Source organism: Amblyraja radiata, chromosome 21 (assembly GCF_010909765.2).
Source record: "Amblyraja radiata isolate CabotCenter1 chromosome 21, sAmbRad1.1.pri, whole genome shotgun sequence".
Lineage (NCBI taxonomy): Eukaryota > Metazoa > Chordata > Chondrichthyes > Rajiformes > Rajidae > Amblyraja > Amblyraja radiata.
In genome coordinates this window covers 37106844-37131738 of record NC_045976.1, presented here as the reverse complement: position 1 = coordinate 37131738, position 24895 = coordinate 37106844, and the positions used below count along the sequence as shown (strand labels likewise).

The window sequence follows — 24895 nt, the reverse complement described above, 5'->3', positions numbered from 1 at the left end:
CGGTTCTCTGGATGCTTTCAAGAGAGAGCTAGATAGGATCTTAAAAATAGCGGAGTCAGGGGATATGGGGAGAAGGCAGGAACGGGGTACTGATTGGGGATGATCAGCCATGATCACATTGAATGGCGGTGCTGGCTCAAAGGGCCGAATGGCCTCTACTCCTGCACCTATTGTCTATGGTCCCTTTAAATGGCAACAGCAGATGCTGAAAGATTATTCCCAGATTCTTTTTGAGAGCCAATCTTATGACCTTACTCAGGTAGGGGGAAAGTAGCAAGGGCAAGGTTCAGGGTGAGCAGCATTAGTTCCATCGCACTTTGTTAAGAGCTTCCTCTGATTACCCGAGGGTAGAGGTTGTAGCTGCTGCGTCTAAATGGAACTGCGTTCTCTGGGTGTGAAGCTGCAGGTTTCATCGCCTTGGAGCCTCATTAACAAGCTGACGGCTTGTGATTTTTTACGATCAGGTGGATTGGTAAGTGCGACTAAGTATGATGTTTACAAAAGTGAAGTGCCTTATAAATAATTACCGACCGTTCCCCCCGACTTCAGTCGAACAATGGTGCGCAGAGAGCCCAAGGCGAAAACACTTCACAGCAACTTTTTATTGCCAATCACTGCCGACTGTGGTTAATTATTCAAGTAATTCCGAAGCAGGCGGATTTCTTTCAATCCTCCTGCGAGACGGGAGGGTTGCTGGCTGACAAGGCCAGCATTTATTGTCCATCCCCAGAGAAATTGGTGATGAGCCATCCCTGGTGAGCGTGTTCCCCCGATGCAGCATTTCCATCCTTGGCTAATGAAGCAGCGGCCAATGTAGTTCCAAGTATGTTCAAGAAGGAACTGCAGATGCTGGAAGATCGAAGGTACACAAAATTGCTGGAGAAACTCAGCGGGTGCAGCAGCATCTATGGAGCGAAGGAAATAGGTGACGTTTCGGGCCGAAACGTCGCCTATTTCCATCGCTCCACAGTGCTGCTGCACCCGCTGAGTTTCTCCAGCAATTTTGTGTACCTTAGTTCCAAGTATGTCTGGCAGCAACGAGTGAGGTTTCCTTGCAATTTCAGCTCGAGCGGCAGAAACGGTGCATCACCACAGATTTGACCGGTGTGCCAGCTCGAGATGGTATTCAAGAGAGAATTAGATATGGCTCTTGGGGCTAACAGAATCAAGGGAGATGGGGAGAAAGCAGGAACGGGGTACTGACTCTGGATTGTTTAAGAAGGAACTGCAGATGCTGGAAAATCGAAGGTAGGACTGAAGAAGGGTTTCGGCCCGAAACGTTGCCTATTTTCTTCGCTCCATAGATGCTGCTGCACCCGCTGAGTTTCTCCAGCTACCTACAGATTTGTCTACCATACAGATCAGCCATGATCATATTGAATGGCGGTGCTGGCTCGAAGGGCCGAATGGCCTACTCCTGCACCTATTTTCCATGTTTCTGTGTTCCTTTGTCACTGAAGACAGCAATGAAGGATGAGGGGTCATGTCATATAACAATTACAGCACGGAAACAGGCCATCTCGACCCCTCTAGTCCGTGCCGAACACATAATCTCCCCTAGTCCCATATACCTGCGCTCAGACCATAACCCTCCATTCCTTTCCCATCCATATAACTATCCAATTTATTTTTAAATGATAAAAATGAACCTGCCTCCACCACCTTCACTGGAAGCTCATTCCACACAGCTACCACTCTCTGAGTAAAGAAGTTCCCCCTCATGTTACCCCTAAACTTCTGTCCCTTAATTCTCAAGTCATGTCCCCTTGTTTGAATCTTCCCTACTCTCAGTGGGAAAAGCTTTTCCACGTCAACTCTGTCTATCCCTCTCATCATTTTAAAGACCTCTATCAAGTCCCCCCTTAACCTTCTGCGCTCCAAAGAATAAAGCCCCAACTTGTTCAACCTTTCTCTGTAACTTAGTTGCTGAAACCCAGGCAACATTCTAGTAAATCTCCTCTGTACTCTCTCTATTTTGTTGACATCCATGTAAAGATACATTGGATGTTAGAAGGCTGTCCAATGAGAGGGAAGAAAGTACACAACATGGCGGACTAACTCAGCAGAGCAGGAGGTATCTCTGGAGAACATGGATTGGAGAACACGTTTCGGGCCCGGATTCTGCTTCTGACTGATTATGACCAGGTTGGGGAGTAAAGGACCTGTCCCACTTTCTCAAGTTATTCACGAATTCTCCGGTGTTATTCACAAATTCTCGCAGAATGCTCGTAACGAGTCCTTGGATATATCGTAGCGGCTTGTTATGCCAGCCGTTAGGTACTCGGGGCATCAGGTAAGTCGGGACGTTTTTTCCAGCCTGACGAAAAACGTCCACGAGTAAAGAAATAGCCCCGAGTATCTAACGGCTGGCGTAACGAGCCGCTACGATATATCCGCGGACTCCTACGGACTCGTTACGAACATTCTGCGAGTTTGAAAACTCGGGAGAATTCGGGAATAACTCAGGAAAGTGGGACAGGCCCTTAAGCTGGTCGAAAATGGGGGGGGGGAGTCTGGCGAGTGATAGGTGGATACAGGTGAGGAGGGTTATTGATAGGCAGCTGGTTGGACAAAAGCCAGTGATGAGAAGACAAAGGGTGTGAGATAAGGATAGAAGAGCTTCGCATCGTGAAGCCAAGAGCAGGATTGGAGGTGGAGGAGCCAAGGGAAGGGAAGAGATGGATGTGGATGCATGTTTCTGAGGACAGTATACAATGGACAACTTGCTCAAATAGGTGCTCAAAACTGGAACTGATCAGATGCTGAGAAAGGCAAGGAAATCCTGGCCAGGGTCAATATGTGACTGGACATGTAGGCGTTTTTTCTACCCAACAAATCATGAGAATCAACTGAATTGTTAGCTGTGGGGATTCGAGAGGACCTGAGATTCCACCGAGATCCCGTCTGTGTTAAGGTAAATACGAGAGAAACTATTATTTTCTTTTCAGCAGAAGTAGTAGTCTACATCATCTTGGTCTGGGAACTCTTTGAAAGCAGCAAGCAAATGTCTTGACACAAAACGTCACCTATTCTTTTTCTCCAGAGATGCTGCCTGACCCGCTGAGTTACTCCAGCATTTTGTGCCTATCTTCAGTGTAAACCAGCATCTGCAGTTCCTTCTTACTTACACAAGCAAATGAAAGACCCCTCTTGATCACTCAAACACATCCCACATACTAGCTGGAGAGGATTCGATCCTGCCGACTGAAGTGAGTGTTCTGGTGCCTGGATAGTTACCAGACAAGCTGACTTTCAATCAGATGGAAATAGAATGAGGCTGCTGGCTGGAAGGGGGCAGTGCATAGAAAATCAGCAAAGCTGTGAATAATGTTCAAGCTAAGTGGTACTGCCACTCTCTGGGCAATGAACTCGGCTGCCAAGAGCAGTCCACAGCTTACAGTCTCTCTGCCAAACCCATTGAAACAAGAGTTGGTGTTGTTTCACACTGCGGTACAGTTTGGTTTAGTTTATAAGAGTTTAAGAAGGAACTGCAGATGCTGGAAAATCGAAGGCACACAAAAATGCTGGAGAAACTCAGCGGGTGCAGCAGCATCTTTGGAGCAAAGGAAATAGGCGACATTTCGGGCCGAAACCCTTCTACAGACTGATGGGGGAGAAGGGTTTCGGGACGGAGTGGGCGGCGCGACTCTTGTCAGCAGCGGCCTCTGCAGTCCGTCTGTGTTTTTTTATTTTTTGTCTCGTTTTTATGTAGTTTTTGTTATTTTTGTTGTTGGGGTATGTGTGTGTGTGGGGGGGGTGGGGGTGGGGTGGGGGGGAGGGGGTAACTTTAAAATCTTTCCCTGCACGGGAGACCCGACTTTTTCTTGGTCGGGTCTCCGTTGTCGTTGGGGCTGCAACGTGGAGCGGCCTCCAACAGGAATGACCTGGGGCTCCAGTTGCGGAGCTGCCGACTACTCACCTCACCGTCGCGGAGCTGGCCGAGTCCGGAGCGGGTGGAGCGGTGGTGGAGCGCTGCTGCCACCCGACCCCCGGAGTTTCGGAGGCTGCAACTGCGGGTCTGGCGGACGGCGGCACCGGGAGCCCGCGGGTCCCTGCTGGGAGACCGCTTTTCGGGGCTTCCGCAACGGCGACTTCTCCCGCCCGAGTTGCGGGGTTGAAGAGCTCCTGGAGCGGGGCCTTACACCATCGCCCCGCGCGGCTTGGAATGGCCGCGGGACTCTGCGAGCGCACGCCGGGGGCTCTAACACCAAGACCCGGTGCGCGACCTTGCATCACCCGGCGTGGCTTTAATGGCCGCGGGACAATCGCCATCGCCAGCCGGGGGCTTTGACTTTGACTCTGACATCGGGGGGGGGGGGGGGTGCAGTGGAGAGATAAGTTTTTTTGCCTTCCATCACAGCGATGTGATGGATGTTTGTGTAAACTGTGTTGTGTCTCGGGTCTTTTTGTTTTGTAATGTATGGCTGCAGAAACGTCATTTCGTTTGGACCTCAAGGGGTCCAAATGACAATAAATTGTATCGTATTGTATCGCCTATTTCCTTCGCTCCATAGATGCTGCTGCACCCGCTGAGTTTCTCCAGCATTTTTGTGTACCTTTGGCTTAGTTTAGTTTAGGTTAGAGAAACAGGGCGGAGACAGGCCCTTCGGCCCACCGAGTCCACGCCGACCAGCGATCCCCGCATATTAACACTATCCTACACACACAAGGGACAATTTACAATTTTACCAAAGCCAATTAACCTACAAAGCCGCAGGTCTTTGGGAAACGCAGGTGAGAACCCAAGGAGGTCGCGTGGAGAACGTACAAACTCCATGCAGACAGCACCCGTAGTCGGGATCAAACCTGGGTCTCTGGCACTGTAAGGCAGCAACTCTACCGCAGCACCACCTGAGGTCTGCAGAAGTTCTTCTGAGCTGGAAACTTCCCTCCCTAAACCTCCCCTGCATAGTTCCCCCTCTCAGATTCAACCATACTCAAAGGCCGGTCACACCCCTGGCCATTCCCTTTTCTCCCCTCCCCCATTGGGCAAAAGGTACAGAAGTGTAAAGGCGCTCACCTCCAAATTCAGGGTCAGTTTCTTCCCAGCAGTTATCAGGCAACTGAACCATCCTACCGACAACTAGAGAGCAATGCTGAACTACTATCTACCTCATTGGAGACCATCAGACTATCTTTGATCGGACTTTACTGGGACTTTGTTATTCCCTTTAATAGGTACAGGTACACAACCTTTTATCAGAAAGCCTTGGGACCAGACACTTCTCGGATTTCGGAATTTTTCGTATTTCGGAATGGAAGATTTTTAGCGTAGATTAGGTAGGTAGCGCAGGCGGCTTGAAAAGTCTGGAGCGGCTGCCTCCTCCCCGGAGACCGGGGAATCATTGTAAATCATTGCTTAAATGTTAGTCAGTTAGTTTGGAGGTATTTTATGTGGTGGGGGGGGGGGGGGGGTGTGAAGGGGGAAACTTTAATTCTTAGTCCCCTACCTGGTCGGAGAGGCGGGGAGCGGGCAATGCCTTACCGGGTCGCCGTGCAGTAAGCTCCGGAGCGCTGTGGCCACCGACTCCCAACATCGCGGAGCTGGGGCTGTGGGCGTCCGGCCACGGGCGGCGCCGCTTGGAGCTCCGACCCCGGCGAACTCTACCCCTGGCTGCGCGACGCTCCAAATCCAGCGCCGCCCGCGGCCCGACGCCCGCAGCCCCAGCTCCGCGATGTTGGGAGTCGGCGGCCACAGCGCTCCGGAGCTTACTGCACGGCGACCCGGTAAGGCATTGCCCGCTCCCCGCCTCTCCGACCAGGTAGGGGACTAAGAATTAAAGTTTCCCCCTTCCCCCCCCCCCCCTTCACATAAAAGCCCTCCAAACTAACTGACTAACATTTAAGCAATGATTTACAGATGTTTAAGTGTCTCCCCGGTCTCCGGGGATGAGGCAGCCGCTACAGTAGTACAGACCTGGGTTGACCGTGGGTCGTTTCGGGTCAAGTTTGGCGCCAAACGCGAGCTTTGGTGTGCAGACGACATCCTGGAAAAAATGTCCGGTTTTCAGAGCTTTTCGGTTTCCGGAACTCCGGATAAAAGGTTGTGCACCTGTATCTATACACTGCTGGACGGCTCGATTGTAATCATGTATTGGCTTTCCACTGACTGGTTGGTGCACAAGACAAGCTTTTCACTGTAGCTCGTTACAACGTGACAATAAACTAAACTAACTAACTAATAACGAGTGCAAATGGCTGGAGTACATGCGCTACATTTTCAGCCCTTTAAGCACATCTAGCTCATGGAAACAATACACTTGTTCCGGCTTCCAGCAACCACATACCTCAAGCTCCCGGAGAACAGGATGGTCTTCAATCCCCGGGAAGAGAACCCGCATGGTGTAAGCCCGATACTCCAGGAAGGGAATCCCAGTTCCGTCCAAGTCACTGGTCAGCTCGTTGATGTCTGTCTGCAGCTCTGCAAAGGCTTTGAAACAAGAGTGGCGAGGAATTAAAAAGGGCTGGCGGGCCTTGCAGTAATCCTATCAATGATGCCGCCATTAAAGAAATAAACTCTACAATCGAACACGTCAATGCAACATTTTTTTTCAACTACCACTGAAAATAAATGGAAATTTAATTTTGCCGCTTCGAGTCTCAGGTCAGTGGAGCAGCTGGGAGGGATCCTGCCTCACAGCGCCAGAGATCCAGGTTCGATCCTGACCTCATTGCTGTCTGTGTGGAGTTTGCATGTTCTCCCTGTCATTGTGTGGGTTTCCTCCCACATCTCAAAAATACACGGAATTGTGGGTGAATTGGCCTCTGAATGCCGCTGGTGTGGATGAGAAAGAGTGGATGAGGAAGTGTTTCACTGTACCTCGGCACACGTGGCAGTAGACTGAACTCGGGTAACATGGAAGGTGTGTGAACAGGTGATGAATGGTCAGCATGAACTCAGTGGGCTAGAACGAAGCTAAGATTGAGATCCGTGCCAGGGACAGTCAACAGCAATGTGTTTGGCAACCTTATCCATTACGATTTGAAATTTGGTATTGGCGGCAAGGTTGGTGTGATGATAGAACATGGATCTCCCTTCCATTGACTCCATTTACACCTCACGCTGCCTCGGCAAGGCCGGCAGCATAATCAAAGACGAGTCGCACCCTGGCCACTTCCTCTTCTCCCCTCTCCCATCAGGCAACAGGTATAAAAGTGTGAAAACGCACACCTCCAGATTCTGGGACAGTTTCTTCCCAGCTGTTATCAGGCAACTGAATCATCGTACCACAACCAGAGAGCAGTGCTGAACTACCATCTACCTCTTTGGTGACCCTCGGACTATCCTTGATCAGACTTTACCTTGCACTAAATGTCATTCCCTTATCGTGTATCTATACACTGTAAATGGCTCGATTGTAATCACGTATTGTCTTTCTGCAGACTGGTTAGCACGCAACAAAAGCTTTCCACAGTACCTCGGTACACGTGACAATGAACTAGACTGAAACTGAAACATACATATGCCTTTGTGAGTTTGTTCGTTTATATTATTCTTATAACAAATGTGCTAATTGGCCAACGAGAGTTGTTTTTTAAATGTGCTATATAAATAAATCTGACTTGACTTGACTCTGTAACAGTGGCATGGAGTACAGAATCAGAACAACTTTGAAAGCAGCAGCAACCCTTCAGTACTGCACCAGAGGGTCAGGCTTGGTAAGAAGATGTCAAGAGTGTGTAATTAAGATATGTACTGCTAAAATCACATTTTTACTCGCTGCAGTTTCACAGGTCCATTAACACAATAATACACAAATAAACATACAATAATCAATAATATGGTAAATTAATCACCAGTAATACCAGGAGCACCTTCAGCAACAGATTGGTTCCACCAAGATGCAGCACAGAACGCCATCCTTCTTCCCTGCGGCTATCAAACTATACTACCCCTCCCCCTTCTGTCGTGGGGTAGACTGACCCCCCTCCCCCACCCCCCACCCCCCACCCTCCCCAATCTTTGCACATGTCGTTATCTGTCGTTTTCTTCAATATATTTCCCATCAACTGTTAGAAACTTTGACACTTTATATCTGTTTCCTGAGGTCCTTGGCTCTAATGGTCACCAAAGTGAGCAGAGGTCCCCAACCCAACCCCAGGGGAACACCACTCCTGCCTACCTTGGACTTAATGTGGTTTTTTTTAAATCTCATCCTGTATTTAATAATTGATCAAGGAGCTGTGTGTTTATCAGCTAAATAAGTCACATCAGTTTGGGCTTACCAAGTGGAGTGTTGAAATCCAGACTGATTGCATTCGTAAGTGCTAAAAGGATACTGCAAAAGGCTGTGACCAATAATGCCCCTGTCCCACTTAGGAAACCTGAACGGAAACCTCTGGAGACTTTGCGCCACGCCCAAGGTTTTCCGTGCGGTTCCCGGGGGTTGCAGGTGGCTGCCGGAGGTTGCAGGTAGTGGAAGCAGGTAGGGAGACTGACAAAAACCTCCGGGAACCGCACGGAAACCTTGGGTGGGGCGCAAAGTCTCCAGAGGTTTCCGTTCAGGTTTCCTAAGTGGGACAGGGGCATAAGGGTAAGCCACAAAATTTACCTGCAGAAACAAGGTGCTGGTTAACAAAAACAGACACAAAGTGCTGGATTAACTCAGCGGGTTAGGCAGCATCTCTGGAGAACATGGATGGGTGACTCTTCAATCCTTTTGTATCACACCTTCTGTTCTCTCATCTCTGGCTTTTGCCCAACCATCTGCCTAGCAAGCAGCACCCCTCACCTGTGTTCACAGGCTCTCCTTTCTCCCAGCTCTCTTTCCCCCTCCCCACCTTCTCCCCTCCCACAGTCAATCTAAACAAAATGTCACCTGGAGTCATACAGTGTGGAAGCAGGCCCTTCAGCCCAACTTGCCCACGCTGACCAACATGCCCCATCTACACTAGCCGCACCTGCCTTGCGTTTGCCCCATCAAGCGCCTTGAGTATTAGAAAGGCGCTATATAAATCCCATCCATTATTATTATTATTATTATCTCTCTCTAAACCTGTCCTATCCATGTACCTGTCTAAACATTGCGATGGAACCCGTCTCAAATATCTCCTCCGGCAGCTCATTCCATGCATCCACCACCCTCTGTGTGAAAAGTTACCCCTCAGGTTCCTATCAAATCTTTACCCCCTCACCTTAAAGCTACGTCCTCTGGTTCTCAATTCCCCTACCCTGAGCAAGAGGCTCTGCGTGTCTACCCGGTCTATTCCTCCCATGATTTTGGACATCCTATCCATATACCTGTCTAAATGTTTAGTTTAGTTTATTGTCATGTGTAGCGAGGTACAGTGGAAAGCTTTTGTTGCGTGCTAACAACCAGTGGGCGGAAAGATAATACATGATTACAATCGAGCCGTTGGCAATGTGCAGATACAGGATAAAGGAAATAGCATTTAATGCAATGTTCCTTCAACGCTGCGATACACCTGCCCGTGTACTCTAGAGATGCTGCCTGACCCGCTGAGTTACTCCAGCACTTGGTGCCTTTTCGTACAATGTACCTTCTTTACACTCCAGGGCCACCCGTGACTCCAGGTTGTCCATTTGCATCTGTAGCCTCTTCAGCGTCAGGTCGCTCTCCCGACTCTTCCTCTTGTAGGCGATGAGGACCACGATGATGAAGATGATGAGGAGACCCCCAGCCGCTCCGATGCTGATGATGGCCGGGAAGCTGAGCGGGCTGTCGGGGAAAATGTGCACGGTCCCGGGCGAGTGCTCCAGGCCGCCCACCCGCACCTGAGGAGGAAGAAGTCGGCGCATCATATCATTGACGAAGGTTCACCGAAGGTGGGCTCACCCTGTGGAAATTCTTGCCGCAAAATGGGGGCAACTTAATGATCATTAGTTATTCATAATCATGTTCATAAGTTGTAGGAGCAGAATTAAGCTATTCAGCCCACGGTGGCACAGCGGTAGAGTTGCTGCCTTACAGCACCAGAGACCCAGGTTCGATCCTGACTACAGGTGCTGTCTGTACGTGGCAATGTGGGTTTTCTCCGGGTGCTCTGGTTCCCTCCCACACTCAAGTCAAGTCAAGTTTATTTGTCACATACACATACGAGATGTGCAGTGAAATGAAAAGTGGCAATGCTCGTGGACTTTGTGCAAAAGGACAAACAAACAAACAACCAAACAAACAGAATGTAACAGAATCACATATTCTTTTCACTCTATAGATATACAGGTTTGTAGGTTAATTGGCTTTGGTAAAGATTGTTCCCAGTGTGCAGGATGGTGCAGTCAGAAGAAGAGTCTCGACCCGAAACGTCACCCATTCCTCCTATCCAGACCTCCTATCCAGAAACGTCACCCATTCCTCCTGCCTGACCCACTGTGTTACTCCAGCATTTTGTGTCTATCTTCAGTGTAAACCAGCATCTGCAGTTCCTCCCTACACATGTAGGATGGTGCTAGTGTACGGGGTGATTACTGGTCACATGGTGGGTCGAAGGGCCTATTTCCGCGCTGTATCTCTAAACTAAATTAAACTGATGTGCAACAAGCCTCGCTCCCTCGCTGTGTGGAAATCCAATAATAGCTGGCCACAGCTAATAACATTTCCTGACAATCCATTAAATAAATAATTAGCAAGATGTATTTATCATATAATACCACAGTAACAATGCTGCCACTAATGCCCTGTAATTGATGCCATTTAACCTCAGGGTCTGCTCCTGAGACAAATTGAACCACTTTGCCTACGGCCGCCTCTCTGGTCAGCTGAAGATGCAGCCAGACGCTCCGTCAGCGTCTGGGTCACTCCACGTGTCTGGATGTTTGCTGTCTGCGGCTAAGTATCTGAGTGCTCTCCAGACAGGTTTTTTGAGAGACAGCACAGAAACAGGCCCTTCGGCCCACCGGGTCCGCACTAACCAGCGATCCCCGCACTAACACTACCCTACACCCACTAGGGACAATTTTTACATGTACCAAGCCAGAATTAACCTACAAACCTGTACGTCTTTAGAGTGTGGGAGGAAACCGAAGATCGCGGAGAAAACCCACGCAGGTCACGGGGAGAACGTACAAACTCCTTACAGGCAACACCCGTAGTCGGGATAGAACCCGGGTCTCCGGCGCTGCATTCACTGTAAGGCAGCAACTCTACCGCTGCGCCACTGTGACTCATGTCTGAGGACTGAGTACACAGGCGCAGCTGGCAGAGCTGTTGCTTCACAACGCCAGGGACCCCCGTTCCATCCTGACCCCCCAGTGCTGTCCCTGTGGTGTTTGCACGTTTTCCCTGTGACCACCGGGTGCTCCGAATTCCTCCCACCAGCCCAAATACGTGCGGATTTGTAGGTTAATCGGCCTCTAATTTATGCATGTTTTATTTTTGTGTGTCTTTCTGAGTCTATGAGTGATAAGTTAACATAGTGTCACGTGGTCATAGAGTCTTACAAGGAAACAGGCCCTTCGGCCCATCCTGCCCATGTAGACCAAGATGCCCCATCCACACTAGTCAGTCCAACCTTCATAAGTTCATAAGTTTCAGGTGCAGAATTAGGCCGTTCGGCCCATCAAGTCTACTCCACCATTCAATCATGCCTGATCTATTTGTCCCTCTCAACCCCAATCTCCTGCCTTCTCCCCATAACCCCTGACACCCGTACTAATCAAGGATCTGTCTATCTCTGCTTTAAAAATACCTATTGACTTGGCCTCCACAGCCGTCTGTGGCAATGAATTCCACACATTTGCCACCTTTTAACTAATGAAATCCCTCCTCATCTCCCTTCTAAAGGTATGCCCTTTTATTCTGAGGCTGTGCCCTCTGGTTCCAGACTCTGCCACTAGTGGGCGGCACGGTGGCGCAGCGGTAGAGTTGCTGCCTTACAACGCCAGAGCCCCGGGTCCTGGGTTCGATCCCGACTACGGGTGCTGTCTGTACGGAGTTTGTACGTTCTCCCCGTGACCTGCGTGGGATTTCTCCGAGATCTTCGGTTTCCTCCCACACTCCAAAGACGTGCAGGTTTGTACGTTAATTGGCTTGGTATAAATGTAAATTGTCCCTAGTGCGTGTAGGATAGTGTTAGTGTGTGGGGGGTCGCTGGTCGGCGCGGATTCGGTGGACCGAAGGGCCTGTTTCCACGCTGTATCTCTAAACTAAACTAAACTAAAGATAAGGAATAGAGCAGTGGTTGGCCATTCAGTTCCATATTCTTACTCCACCATTCATTCAGATCATGGCTGATTTTTTGTCTCTTCCTTACAGCAAACCTATATCTCTCCGTTCACTCAATGCAAACTTCTACGCAGGCAACACTGATACCATGAGGTTGGCAGAGTCATTTAATTGACCATGGGGTCATGGGGAACGTGTGGGGAACCAAACTCACCAGTACTCTGTGCCGCCCGGTGAGGTTTGGAGACTCGCAGAGGAGCTGTGTGTCCGACACGGTCACGGTGCACGGTTTATCCCCGATGAACACGGTGTAATTCAGCTTGGTGTTACCGGCAGCCACGGAAGGGATGAGGTTTCGGCCCTGGGATGAGAGGAAGCAAGCAAAGGAGAGTTTCACTGGCGCGGCAAGTAGGGTCAAGATGTGAGTTCACTATACGTACTGTCTTGTCTACCCCTCCCCCCCCCCCCCCCCCCCATCCCTCCAGACCAGCGTTTCTCAACCGAGGTTCCCCTAGGGTTCCGCAAAAGGTCGCCAGGGTTCCAAGGGAGATAGCAATAAATCGGCTAATCATATGTCAATGCATTTTTGTGTTTAATTTCATATTGGTAATTTTATTATACAAGAACGGTATATGCTTGGAAAATTCTTGGGTATTATAATAAAGTCTTCAACCCGTTAGATAATTTAAAAGTATAATTATCATTAGGAATATATTTAGCGACGTGTATATGGCACCAGTGTGAAACGGCCTTTAGTGGTCAGTGGACAGGAGCTGTACGTGACGGGTTTGTGTATCATCGAGTGACTCACTCGTGTACAGGCGCATGCATGGTCTCCATTTATTTGTGTGAATGAAAACTTCCTTATGAGGCCTCTTGAACAAGCAATTTGATTTCAGTTTTTTTTTACATTGTCAATAAACTTGAGGAAAACGTGTTATTTTTTGCTTCAACCAGTAATCAGAAAAATATATATTATGTTTGCTTTATGAACTTTATGAAAGAGAAAAAAGTGATGAATAAAGATATAGAAACATAGAAAATAGGTGCAGGAGTAGGCCATTCGGCCCTTCGAGCCTGCACCGCCATTCAATATGATCATGGCTGATCATCCAACTCAGTATCCTGTACCTGCCTTCTCTCCATACCCCCTTATCCCTTTAGCCACAAGGGCCACATCTAACTCCCTCTTAAATTGTAATAGGGGACTCTATAGTCAGGGGGTCGGATAGGCGATTCGGTGGACGCAGACAGGAGACCTGGATGGTAGTTTGCCTCCCTGGTGCCAGGGTCAGGGATGTGTCTGAACGAGTCCAAGAAATCCTGAAATGGGAGGGAGAGGAGCCTGAGGTTGTGGTACATATAGGTACCAATGACATAGGTAAAAAAAGAGAAGAGGTCCTGAAAGAAGAATTTAGGGAGTTAGGTAGAGAGTTAAGGAGAAGGACTGCAAAGGTAACAATCTCAGGATTACTGCCTGTGCCACGCGACAGTGAGAGTAGGAATGGAGCGAGGTGGAGGATAAATGAGTGGATGAGGGACTGGTGCAGTGGGTATGGAGTCAAGTTTCTGGATCATTGGGACCTCTTTTGGGGAAGGTGTGACCTGTACAGAAAGGACGGGTTGCACTTGAACTCGAGGGGGACCAATATCCTGGCGGGGAGATTTGCAAAGGCTACTGGGGAGACTTTAAGCTAGTATGGTTGGGGGGAGGGACTCAAATTGGGAAAGCGAGCAGTCAGTGTGTGAGGCAGGAGGCAGAGAATGGTAGCAAAAGACAATAAACAGAGAATAAGAGAGGGTGGGTTTCTTAAATGTGTATATTTTAATGCTAGGAGCATTGTAAGAAAGGTGGATGAACTTAGAGCCTGGATTGACACCTGGAAGTATGATGTTGTGGCGATCAGTGAAACATGGTTGCAGGAGGGCTGTGATTGGAAACTAAATATTCCAGGATTTCGTTGCTTCAGGTGTGATAGAATTGGAGGGGCAAGAGGTGGAGGTGTTGCATTGCTTATCAGGGAAGATATTACAGCAGTGCTTTGGCAGGATAGATTAGAGGGCTCGTCTAGGGAGGCTATTTGGGTGGAACTGAGAAATGGGAAAGGGGTAGCAACACTTATAGGGGTGTATTATAGACCGCCAAATGGGGAGCGAGAATTGGAAGAGCAAATATGTAAGGAGATTGCAGATATTAGTAATAAGCACAAGGTAGTGATTGTGGGAGATTTCAATTTTCCACGCATAGACTGGGAAACACATTCTGTAAATGGGCTGGATGGGTTGGAGTTTGTAAAATGTGTGCAGGATAGTTTTTTGCAGCAATACATAGAAGTACCTACTAGAGAAGGGGCGGTGCTGGACCTCCTGTTAGGAAATGAGACGGGTCAGGTGGCAGAGGTATGCGTTGGGGAACAGTTCGGGACCAGTGATCACAATACCATTAGTTTCAATATAATTATGGAGAGGGTCAGAACTGGACCTAGGGTTGAGATTTTTGATTGGAGAAAGGCTAATTTTGAGGAGATGTGAAAGGATTTAAAAAGAGTAAATTGGGACATTTTGTTTTATGGGAAAGATGTGGAAGAGAAATGGAGTACATTTAAAGGTGACATTTTAAGAGTACAGAATCTTTATGTCCCTGTTCGGTTGAAAGGAAATAGTAAAAATTGGAAAGAGCCATGGTTTTCAAGGGAAATTGGACACTTGGTTCGGAAAAAGAGGGAGATCTACAATAATTATAGGCAGCATGGAGTAAATGAGGTGCTTGAGGAGTATAAAGAATGTAAAAAGAATCTTAAGAAAGAAATTAGAAAAGCTAAAAGAAGATATGAGGTTGCTTTGGCAAGTAAGGTGAAAGTAAATCCAAAGGGTTTCTACAGCTATATTAATAGCAAAAGGATAACGAGGGATAAAATTGGTCCATTAGAGAGCCAGAGTGGACAGCTACCTGCAGAGCCAAAAGAGATGGGGGAGATATTGAAAAATGTATTTTCTTCGGTATTCACCAAGGAGAAGGATATTGAATTATGTGAGGTAAGGGAAACAAGTAGAGTAGCTACGGAAACTATGAGATTCAAAGAAGAGGAAGTACTGACACTTTTGAGAAATATAAAAGTGGATAAGTCTCCAGGTCCGGACAGGATATACCCTAGGACATTGAGGGAAGTTAGTGTAGAAATAGCAGGGGCTATGACAGAAATATTTCAAATGTCATTAGAAACGGGAATAGTGCCGGAGGATTGGCGTACTGCGCATGTTGTTCCATTGTTTAAAAAGGGGTCTAAGAGTAAACCTAGCAATTATAGACCTGTTAGTTTGACGTCAGTGGTGGGCAAATTAATGGAAAGGATACTTAGAGATAATATATATAAGCATCTGGATAAATAGGGTCTGATTAGGAACAGTCAACATGGATTTGTGCCTGGAAGGTCATGTTTGACTAATTTTCTTGAATTTTTTGAAGAGGTTACTCGGGAAATTGATGAGGGTAAAGCAGTGGATGTTGTATATATGGACTTCAGTAAGGCCTTTGACAAGGTTCCTCATGGAAGGTTGGTTAAGAAGGTTCAATGGTTGGGTATTAATGGTGGAGTAGCAAGATGGATTCAACAGTGGCTGAATGGCAGATGCCAGAGAGTAATGGTGGATGGTTGTTTGTCAGGTTGGAGGCCAGTGACTAGTGGGGTGCCACAGGGATCTGTGTTGGGTCCACTGTTGTTTGTCATGTACATCAATGATCTGGATGATGGTGTGGTAAATTGGATTAGTAAGTATGCAGATGATACTAAGATAGGTGGGGTTGTGGATAATGAAGTAGATTTTCAAAGTCTACAGAGAGATTTATGCCAGTTGGAAGAGTGGGCTGAAAGATGGCAGATGAAGTTTAATGCTGATAAGTGTGAGGTGCTACATCTTGGCAGGACAAATCAAAATAGGACGTTCATGGTAAATGGTAGGGAATTGAAGAATGCAGGTGAACAGAGGGATCTGGGAATAACTGTGCACAGTTCCCTGAAAGTGGAATCTCATGTAGATAGGGTGGTAAAGAAAGCTTTTGGTGTGCTGGCCTTTATAAATCAGAGCATTGAGTATAGAAGTTGGGATGTAATGTTAAAATTGTACAAGGCATTGGTGAGGCCAATTCTGGCGTATGGTGTACAATTTTGGTCGCCTAATTATAGGAAGGATGTCAACAAAATAGAGAGAGTACAGAGGAGATTTACTAGAATGTTGCCTGGGTTTCAGCAACTAAGTTACAGAGAAAGGTTGAACAAGTTAGGGCTTTATTCTTTGGAGCGCAGAAGGTTAAGGGGGGACTTGATAGAGGTCTTTAAAATGATGAGAGGGATAGACAGAGTTGACGTGGATAAGCTTTTCCCACTGAGAGTAGGGAAGATTCAAACAAGGGGACATGACTTGAGAATTAAGGGACTGAAGTTTAAGGGTAACATGAAGGGGAACTTCTTTACTCAGAGAGTGGTGGCTGTCTGGAATGAGCTTCCAGTGAAGGTGGTGGAGGCAGGTTCGTTTTTATCATTTAAAAATAAATTGGATAGTTATATGGACTGGAAAGGAATGGAGGGTTATGGTCTGAGCGCAGATATATGGGACTAGGGGAGAATACGTGTTCGGCACGGACTAGAAGGGTCGAGATGGCCTGTTTCCGTGCTGTAATTGTTATATGGTTATATGGTTATATGGTTAAATATAGCCAATGAACTGGCCTCAATTACCTTCTGTGGCAGAGAATTCCAGAGATATCTAATAATTTCTATGTAGGGGTTCCCTGAGACATGAAAATTATTTCAAGGGTTCCGCAAGGGTGAAGAGGTTGAGAAACGCTGCTTCAGACAGTCTCAGCCCAGTCACGAGGGTCTCTCACCTTCAGTATAATGGGAGAGCCAGGCTTCAATTCCAAAACGCCGGTGGTGCTGAGAGGTTCAAACACAGGGTTGGGGTAGTAGATGAGGTTGGTGTTGTTGTAGATCAATAATGTCTTCACGTTGTCCAGGATGAATCCAAACTCGTCGGGACGTTCTGTGTTGTCGGTCTGCTGACTCTGACTGATGGCCAGGGATGGGGCCTGGCACACCATCGTTGATGCGTTGTACACCTTACACTCCTGTCGAGAAACACAACAAGAACATCTTATTTCTTCTCTCTTAACTTTGACCTCCTTCAGCCACGTGAAACAAAGATCCTATAGATAGACCACTCCTGCTAAATGCAATGGGCTGACGTGTAGTACGCAATGGAGCGGAACGTGGGCCTTTTTTTCATCCATTTCAGTAACCCGACCCGACCCGACCCGAAGTGTAATCAACGTTGTGGGGGAACAATTTGTGTTAATAAATTAAAATTCTGAAAATGAGGAGAAGATTTTTACCAAATAACTTTTATTTTTACGAGGATGTTTCCGTAACCGGCTTCCATCTCCGCACTAGTATCTTTGCTCCGCTACGGGACCTTTGGTGCGGAGACGGAAGCCGGTTACGGAAATGGGGCCGAAAATTACCCATGAATCTGCCCACGACCGTACGACGTCTTTTTCGTTGAGTGGACCATCTTGCTCGCTGTAGGATCTTTGACATGAAGGGTCTCAATGTCCAGGTCATAAGGTCATGAGGTCATAGGTGATAGGAGTAGAATTAAGCCATTCGACCCAACAAGTCTACTGCGCCATTCAATCATGGCTGATCTATCCCTCCCTCCTAACCCCATCCTCCTGCCTTCTTAAGGGCCCGTCCCACTGTAGGAGGTAATTCCAGCACCTACATCGGGACAAGTCAAGCTACGCTCATTGACCTCAACCCACTGGGTTGTCGAAAGGTTTTGAACATTTCAAAATCCAGCGGCAACCAGAAAAACGCTACGACTCTTTGGGCGACTGAGGAGACGACTCACGACCATACAGGCGGCACCCCGGTGACCATGTGGCGGCAGCCTAGTCGCCTAAACATTGCCTAAGTGGGAGAGGCCCAATACTCCCTTGTTAGATGACACGCTGGTGCAACCAGCAAGTCAAGTCAGGTCAACTTTATTGTCAGTGACACAAGTAAGATGAGGTATAGGACAATGAACATCCTGCTTGCAGCAACTGTTGCCTCCCTACTCCAGTCAACTGGGATCAATCTTGACTTTCAATCTAGTCGATGTCTGTTTCTCCGGAGTTTGCATGTTCTCTCTGGGACCTCGTGGGTTTCCTCTGGGGACTCCAGTTTTTCCCGCATGTTCCAAGGTTGCGCTGGGTGGGAGGTTAATTGGCCCCAGTGTGGGATTGGGAGGCGGAATCTGGGAGTAGTTAGTGTGGGCTCGATGGGCTGAAGGGCCTGCTCCGTGCTGTAAATCTCCAGGACTAGTTTCCACGGAGCTGCACGCCCGCTGATGGAGCAGACGATGGGGAACGAACGCACGAGCCTTCACAGTAACAGGAATTCACGTCTACACACAGAGTGAATTAGGGAACTGGCAGCTTCTCCTGGCTGCAAATGGGAGTCTCGATTATTAATAGGTTCCAGGATATATTGATGATGATGGAACAGAAGTGAGTTGCAACACTGGACAAATGAGCAAGAAATTGGTTTCAGTGCAAATGCCGGCAGGTGGTGCCTGGGCTGTTTGCCTCCTGTACTGTTACAGCTTGTCTGGGTTGGCTCAGTCAGCTTGGGCCTACACAATCTCCCGGTTGCTAAACACTTTAACTCCCCCTCCCATTCCCACACTGACCTTTCTGTCCTGGGCCTCCTCCACTGTCAGTGTGAGGCCACATGCAAATTGGACGAACACCACCTCATATTTCACTTGGGCAGCTTACAACGCAACAGACAATAGACAATAGGTGCAGGAGTAGGCCATTTGGTCCTTCGATCCAGCACCGCCATTCAATGTGATCATGGCTGATCATCCCCAATCAGTACCCCGTTCCTGCCTTCTCCCCTGACTTCACTATTTTTCAGAGCCCTATCTAGCTCTCTCTTGAAAGTATCCAGAGAACCTGCCTCCACCGCCCTCTGAGGCAGAGAATTCCACAGACTCACCACTCTGTGAGAAAAAGAGAAAAACGCAGTAGCATGAATTTGATTCCTCTAACATCAAGGAACCCTTGCTTTCCCTCGCTCTCCATCCCTCCCCCACCCTAGTTCCCCGACTTGTTTCACCCTCCTCCTGATTAAATATTACTGTTGTACGCCTCCTTGTCACCTTCCCCTCAGCTAACATTGAACCATTCTACATTTCCCTTGATCATCGTCCCCTTTGATCGGTCATTTCCGCACCTTACCCTTCCATATCTTTGTGTCTCCCTGTCCCCCTGACTCTCAGTGTGAAGAAGGGTCTCGACCCGAAAGGTCACCCACTCCTTCTCTCCAGAGATGCCGCCTGGCCCGCTGAGTTACTCCAGCATTTTAGTGCCCATCATGAATGATTATACTTGAAATGGGCACAGGCTGTCCCAGCACGGCTTGCAGGAAGGCAGGTGAAGGGGGTTAACACTGCAGCAAAACGTGGGAAGTAACACTGGCAATGTGTAGAAACACAATCACACCCAGCGCACAGCAACTCGGACCAATCTATAAATGCCTGTGAGAGATTGTGCTAGGATACTGGATGCCAGGCTCGATATCAAACCGCATCCATCAGCACAAACACAGGACTAATGAAATCTACTTAAATAGGAGAAGCAAGCTGAGCAGTGGCAGCATGCTTATTCCAAAATTAATAGCAGCGATTTCACAGACTACGAGGTGAAAATAAAATACTGCAGATGCTGATAATATGGAATAAAAACTGACGACGTTAGTCATAGAGACATGGAGCGATACAGTGTGGAAACAGGCCCTTCGGCCCGACTTGCCCATACTCCGGCATTGCACCTCTAAACGTTTTTCCCTCTGTTTCCCTCTACACGTGTGGTACTGCCCACACCTGCTGAGCATTTCCAGATGGGGGGCAATGCTGGGCTGTAGAAGTCGGGCTACAAAGTTGGGGTGCTCAAGGTGGGGTTGCCAGAAACATGAATGAAGAATGGAAATGTTGGCTGGTGATCCAGTGGCAGGCAAGGAGCAAAAAAAATGGGGCCTTCAACATCCCAAATTCCTGGGTGAATCTGAAGAATATCAATCCCTTCCTTGGATGGGGGCATTATGGCAAGGGAGGCATCTATTCACCATCACTCCATCGACCCAGTGCGACCCGTCAGTTATCTCAAGTCACGAGAAAGTCAAGATTGTTTAATTGTCGTGGGGACCGACAACAGAACGATGAAATACTGACTTTCAGCAGCTCAAAAGGCCCATGAACGCAATACACACAGATAGTGAAAACAAAATCAACACCCTTAATATGCATTTGCATCTCAGCCTGTGTCAGAAACTCAAACGCCCAGGAATGGAGGAGATGACAGAGAGTGGGAAAATATTGTCTGGTCCATCACAGGTTCTGGCCTTCTCCCCATGGAAGTGACCGATACGAGGTGCTGCCTAAATAATGCAGCCAGTATCATCAAACACACCCACATCACCCTGGCCATGCTCACATGTCACCCCGACCATCAGGAAGAAGGGAAAGCCTCAAAAACAGCCTCATCCCACCAGCTTCAAGAACAGCCTCATCCCAACAACTATCAGCCTCTTGAACACAGCAATACATTAATTTTCACTATGAACCATAGACCACCTTTGGTTGCACCAAGGACATTAGGTGTTAAAGCACTAGTATTGGGATTGCTAGTTTATTGATTTTGTTTTGTTTATTAATTATTATCTGTGGGTTCTGCATCTATTAGTCTGTTACATTGCTACAAGTAAGAATGTTATTGTTCCATTGTATGGGCCTACGATAATGAAACATTATTGTTTCTTGACTCTTGAATAAAACCCCTGTCCCACGGTACGAGTTCATTCCAAGAGTTCTCCCGAGTTTGCCCTGATTCGAACTCGGAGATTTACGGTAATGGCCACTCGTCGGTACTCGGGGCTCTCGTGGACATTTTTCAACATGTTGAAAAATCTTTACGAGTCTTCCCGTGCGTACCTGCCGTTAGCGAGTCTTCCCGAGTACCTGCCGTTAGCGTTACGAGCCGCTAAGAGTCGTCCCCGAGCTCCGACGTACCCGCTACGTTCATTCTCCGTGCTTGCCACGAGTTTGATTTTTTTTTTAAACTCGGGAGAGCTCTTGGAATGAACTCGTACCGTGGGACGGTAAAAAAACCAAAGTCCTTATTGCAACCAAAGGCTGTCCATGGAGGTTAGTGCGCAGTTTTCAAGAGTCTGATGGTTTTTGGGAAGAAGCTGTTCTTGAACCTGGTGATCATGGTTTTCAGACTCCTCTTATAGGAAAGCTGTTGCCCAGCCGGAAAGGGTACAGAGAGGATTTACGAGGATGTTGCCAGGATCCATGCATGGGCCTGAGCTATAGGGAGAGTTTGAGTCGGTTGGGACTCTATTCCTTGGAGCGCAGGAGGATGATGGGTGATCATATATAGAGGTATATCAAATCATTAGATGCACAGAGTCTTTTGCCCAGAGTAGGGGAATCGAGGACCAGAGGACACAGGTTTAAGGTGAAGGGGGAAAAGATTTAATAGTAATCTGAGGGGTAACATTTTCGCACAAAAGGGTGGTGGGTGTATGGAACGAGCTGCCAGAGGAGGTAGTTGAGGCAGGGACTATCCCAACATTTAAGAAACAGTTAGACTGGTACATGGACAGCACAGGTTTGGAGTGATATGGGCCAAAGGCAAGCAGCTGGGACAAGTGTAGCTGGGACATGGTGGCCGGTGTGGGCAAGTTGGGCTGAAGGGCCTGTTTCCACACTCCTGTACTCCTGTGCCTTCTTCCAGATAGTTGGGGGGGAAATGGGAGCGTGGCCAGAGAACAGTTAAGACTCAAACATGTCAGTACCACAGTCACATGTAGGGGCGAAACGTTGCCTATTTCCTTCGCTCCATAGATGCTGCTGCACCCGCTGAGTTTCTCCAGCACTTTTGTCTACCTTCGATTTTCCAGCATCTGCAGTTCCTTCTCAAGCACAAGTAGGGGCTATCGGGCTAAACATCCCAGGTACCTTCCTCTCAAGGTCATCAGTGAATCATATGGGTTTTATATAGAAAAAGCAGCACTTTCATTTTCCTGTCTATTGCACTCAGCTTCTGAGCTTCTAGATTTACTCTTGCTGACCTGAATTTAAAACATTTGCACTGTATAGATGGGATTTTAAGTCTTTTGTATCTCTCTGATCCCACAGCAAAATGATTTACTCTTCACTGTCCTCTGAAATGGACATGCAGACCACTCGATTCAGGGGCAATTAAGAATGGGCTTTATGCGTTGGCCTTGGTGCCTACATCCTGTGAATGGATAAAAGGAATATGTAACTACCCGCCGAATGATGCTGATAGTCTACTGTAAATCTGCATCCCAGTGGACCCGAAATCACAGCACAAATTTAGCGCTGATTAGCATCCTTAACAGGACTGTTGCAACATCACAAGGAGTGACTACACTTCAAAGAGTTCCTCAACGTTTGTAAACCACTTCGAGACATCCTGAGCTGCAGATGTGCTGTGAATTAAATTATTTCTCTATTTTTAGCCTCCCCGCGCTGCAAGGGCAGCTGGCCTCCGAGAACAGTCTCGAACGGGCGATGGAGGACAGGCACAAAATTCCAGCAGGGGAAACTCCAGCGGTGTCAGGCAACGTCTCTGGAGGAAAGGAACGGGTGACCTTTCGGGTCAAGGCCCTTCTTCAGACTGAGAGTCGGGGAGGGGGGGGGAGAGAGTGGAGCGAGAAACGTAGACGGCGCTCGGGCGAAATGAATGGAAGATATTATTATTATTTCTTTATTTATATAGCACATTTTTAGTCAACTTGCATTGACCCCAAAGTGCTTCACATAATTACATCCACACACACAGGCAAAGGTGGGTGAAGTGTCTTGCCCAAGGACACACACAGGCAAAGGTGGGCGAAGTGTCTTGCCCAAGGACACAACGACAGTATGCACTCCAAGCGGGATTCGAACCAGCTACCTTCCGGTTGCCAGCCGAACACTTAGCCCATTGTGCCATCTGTCGTCCCGCAGAATATGCAGAAGGGAACGACAACCAAGGAAATGTGGGGCCCACAATGGTCCATTGTTGGCTGTAGGGTGGGTGATAACGAGTGATACAGATAGAGGAACTCAGCCGGACAACATTGAAACTAGTACGACGATAAGGGTGGGGGAGGGACGGAGAGAGGGGGGATGCAAGGGGGCAGGGATAATGCTCTTGGGTTTGATGGTGGGGAAGGGGTGGGTGAGGAGTAGGGTGTGGAGTAAAGGGAGAGGACAGGTGCATTAGAGCCTCCCTAGCAGAGATAGATAGATTTGTGATGAGTACAGGTGTCGGAGGTGATGGGAAGAAGGCAGGAGAATGGGGTTAGGAGGGAGAGATAGATCAGCCATGACTTGATGGGACGAATGGCCTAATTATACTCCTCTCACTTATGACCTTATTATGTCCACCCTCCCCCGCCTGATGTGGAAGATGACTAACGCAGACCTCAGCACACGAGAGGGCAAATCATTCTCAACATCGTCTGTAGGTTTAATTGGCCTCTGTAAACTGTAAATTGTCCCTAGTGTGTCGGAGAGTGCTAGTGTACGGGGGTGATCACTGGTCAGCGTGGACTCGGTGGGCCGAAGAGCCTGTTTCCACACTGTGTCTCCAAAGCTTAAAGCCTATCCCTCGGGCTATAAACTCAAGGAAGAGCAAGGTGGATCAGCCAAGAGACATCTCAAGGGAAGTTGTAGCTGACACCTGCTTCTTTTTCATTCACAAGCACAAAAATAAAAAAAATGCATTAAGAATCTCCAGAAATACAACATAATATAAAACCGAGGCCATGGTAGCCAATTTGGAATGCATTTCTTTATAAGCTAGAATGATTTACAGAAACAGTTTCTGTAAATAAATCGAGCGATCGATTTTCTTTTCTTTTTCGTTATATGTCTAACGGGTTCTCGGATAATATGTTCCATGCTTAATAAGAATTGATCGGTACACGGCACTGATTCCAGGCTAATCTCAAGGCTCGGCCTCTGTCTGCTTGCAGCTGCAGAGTGCTCCATTGAAGGGGGTGATCAGGAACAGAAGCTGTGCCTTTCAATCCGACCAAATTTAAAATTGCTCTGTAATCTTACGGGCTGTTTGCAGCCAATTTGGGAAATTGTATGGATGGTTGGTCATCTTCAGCTGCTCAATACCTTCAGCGGCATCAGCGGCAGGCAATAATCTCTCTCCGCAGGGCTTGCTCTTAAAAGTCTCTCAGGGATCATGGGGGCTTCTCAGGCAACGAGCCTGGATGTTTTTAGAGTGGCCATGGTGTAGAAACATAGAAACATTGAAAAAAGGTGCAGGAGTAGGCCATTCAGCCCTTCGAGCCAATATGATCATGGCTGATCATCCAAATTCAATACCCCGTTCTGGCTTTTCCCCCATATCCCTTGATTACCTTAGCCCTAAGAGCTAAATCTAACTCTCTCTTGAAAAGAGACAAACAGCACAGAAGCAAGCCCTTTGGCCAAACCTGTCCATGCTTGGCAATGCTTACCAAGATGTCCCCCCTTCACTAATCCCACATGGAAGAGAGGGAATAGTTTACTTTAGTTTAGAGATACAGCGTGGAAACAGGCCCTTTGGCCCACTGGGCCCGCGCCGACCAGCGATCCCCGCACACTAACAATATCATTTAAATTCGTTGGTATCATTTAAAAATAAATTGGATAGG

General features: G+C 47.9%; 1 protein-coding gene across 7 annotated transcripts in view; it reads right to left on the bottom strand.

Annotated features, from left to right (window-relative positions):
* plxna4 (plexin A4) overlaps nucleotides 1-24895 on the bottom strand; it is a 538927-nt gene that overhangs the window by 66897 nt on the left and 447135 nt on the right. For all 7 annotated transcript variants that reach the window (XM_033040097.1, XM_033040102.1, XM_033040100.1 and 4 more), the window contains exons 18-21: nucleotides 17011-17250; nucleotides 12340-12486; nucleotides 9502-9736; nucleotides 6288-6430 (exon numbers count right to left, since the gene is read on the bottom strand). In XM_033040097.1, the coding sequence (XP_032895988.1) occupies nucleotides 6288-6430; nucleotides 9502-9736; nucleotides 12340-12486; nucleotides 17011-17250 (765 nt within the window). The remainder of the gene's footprint in view (nucleotides 1-6287; nucleotides 6431-9501; nucleotides 9737-12339; nucleotides 12487-17010; nucleotides 17251-24895) is intronic.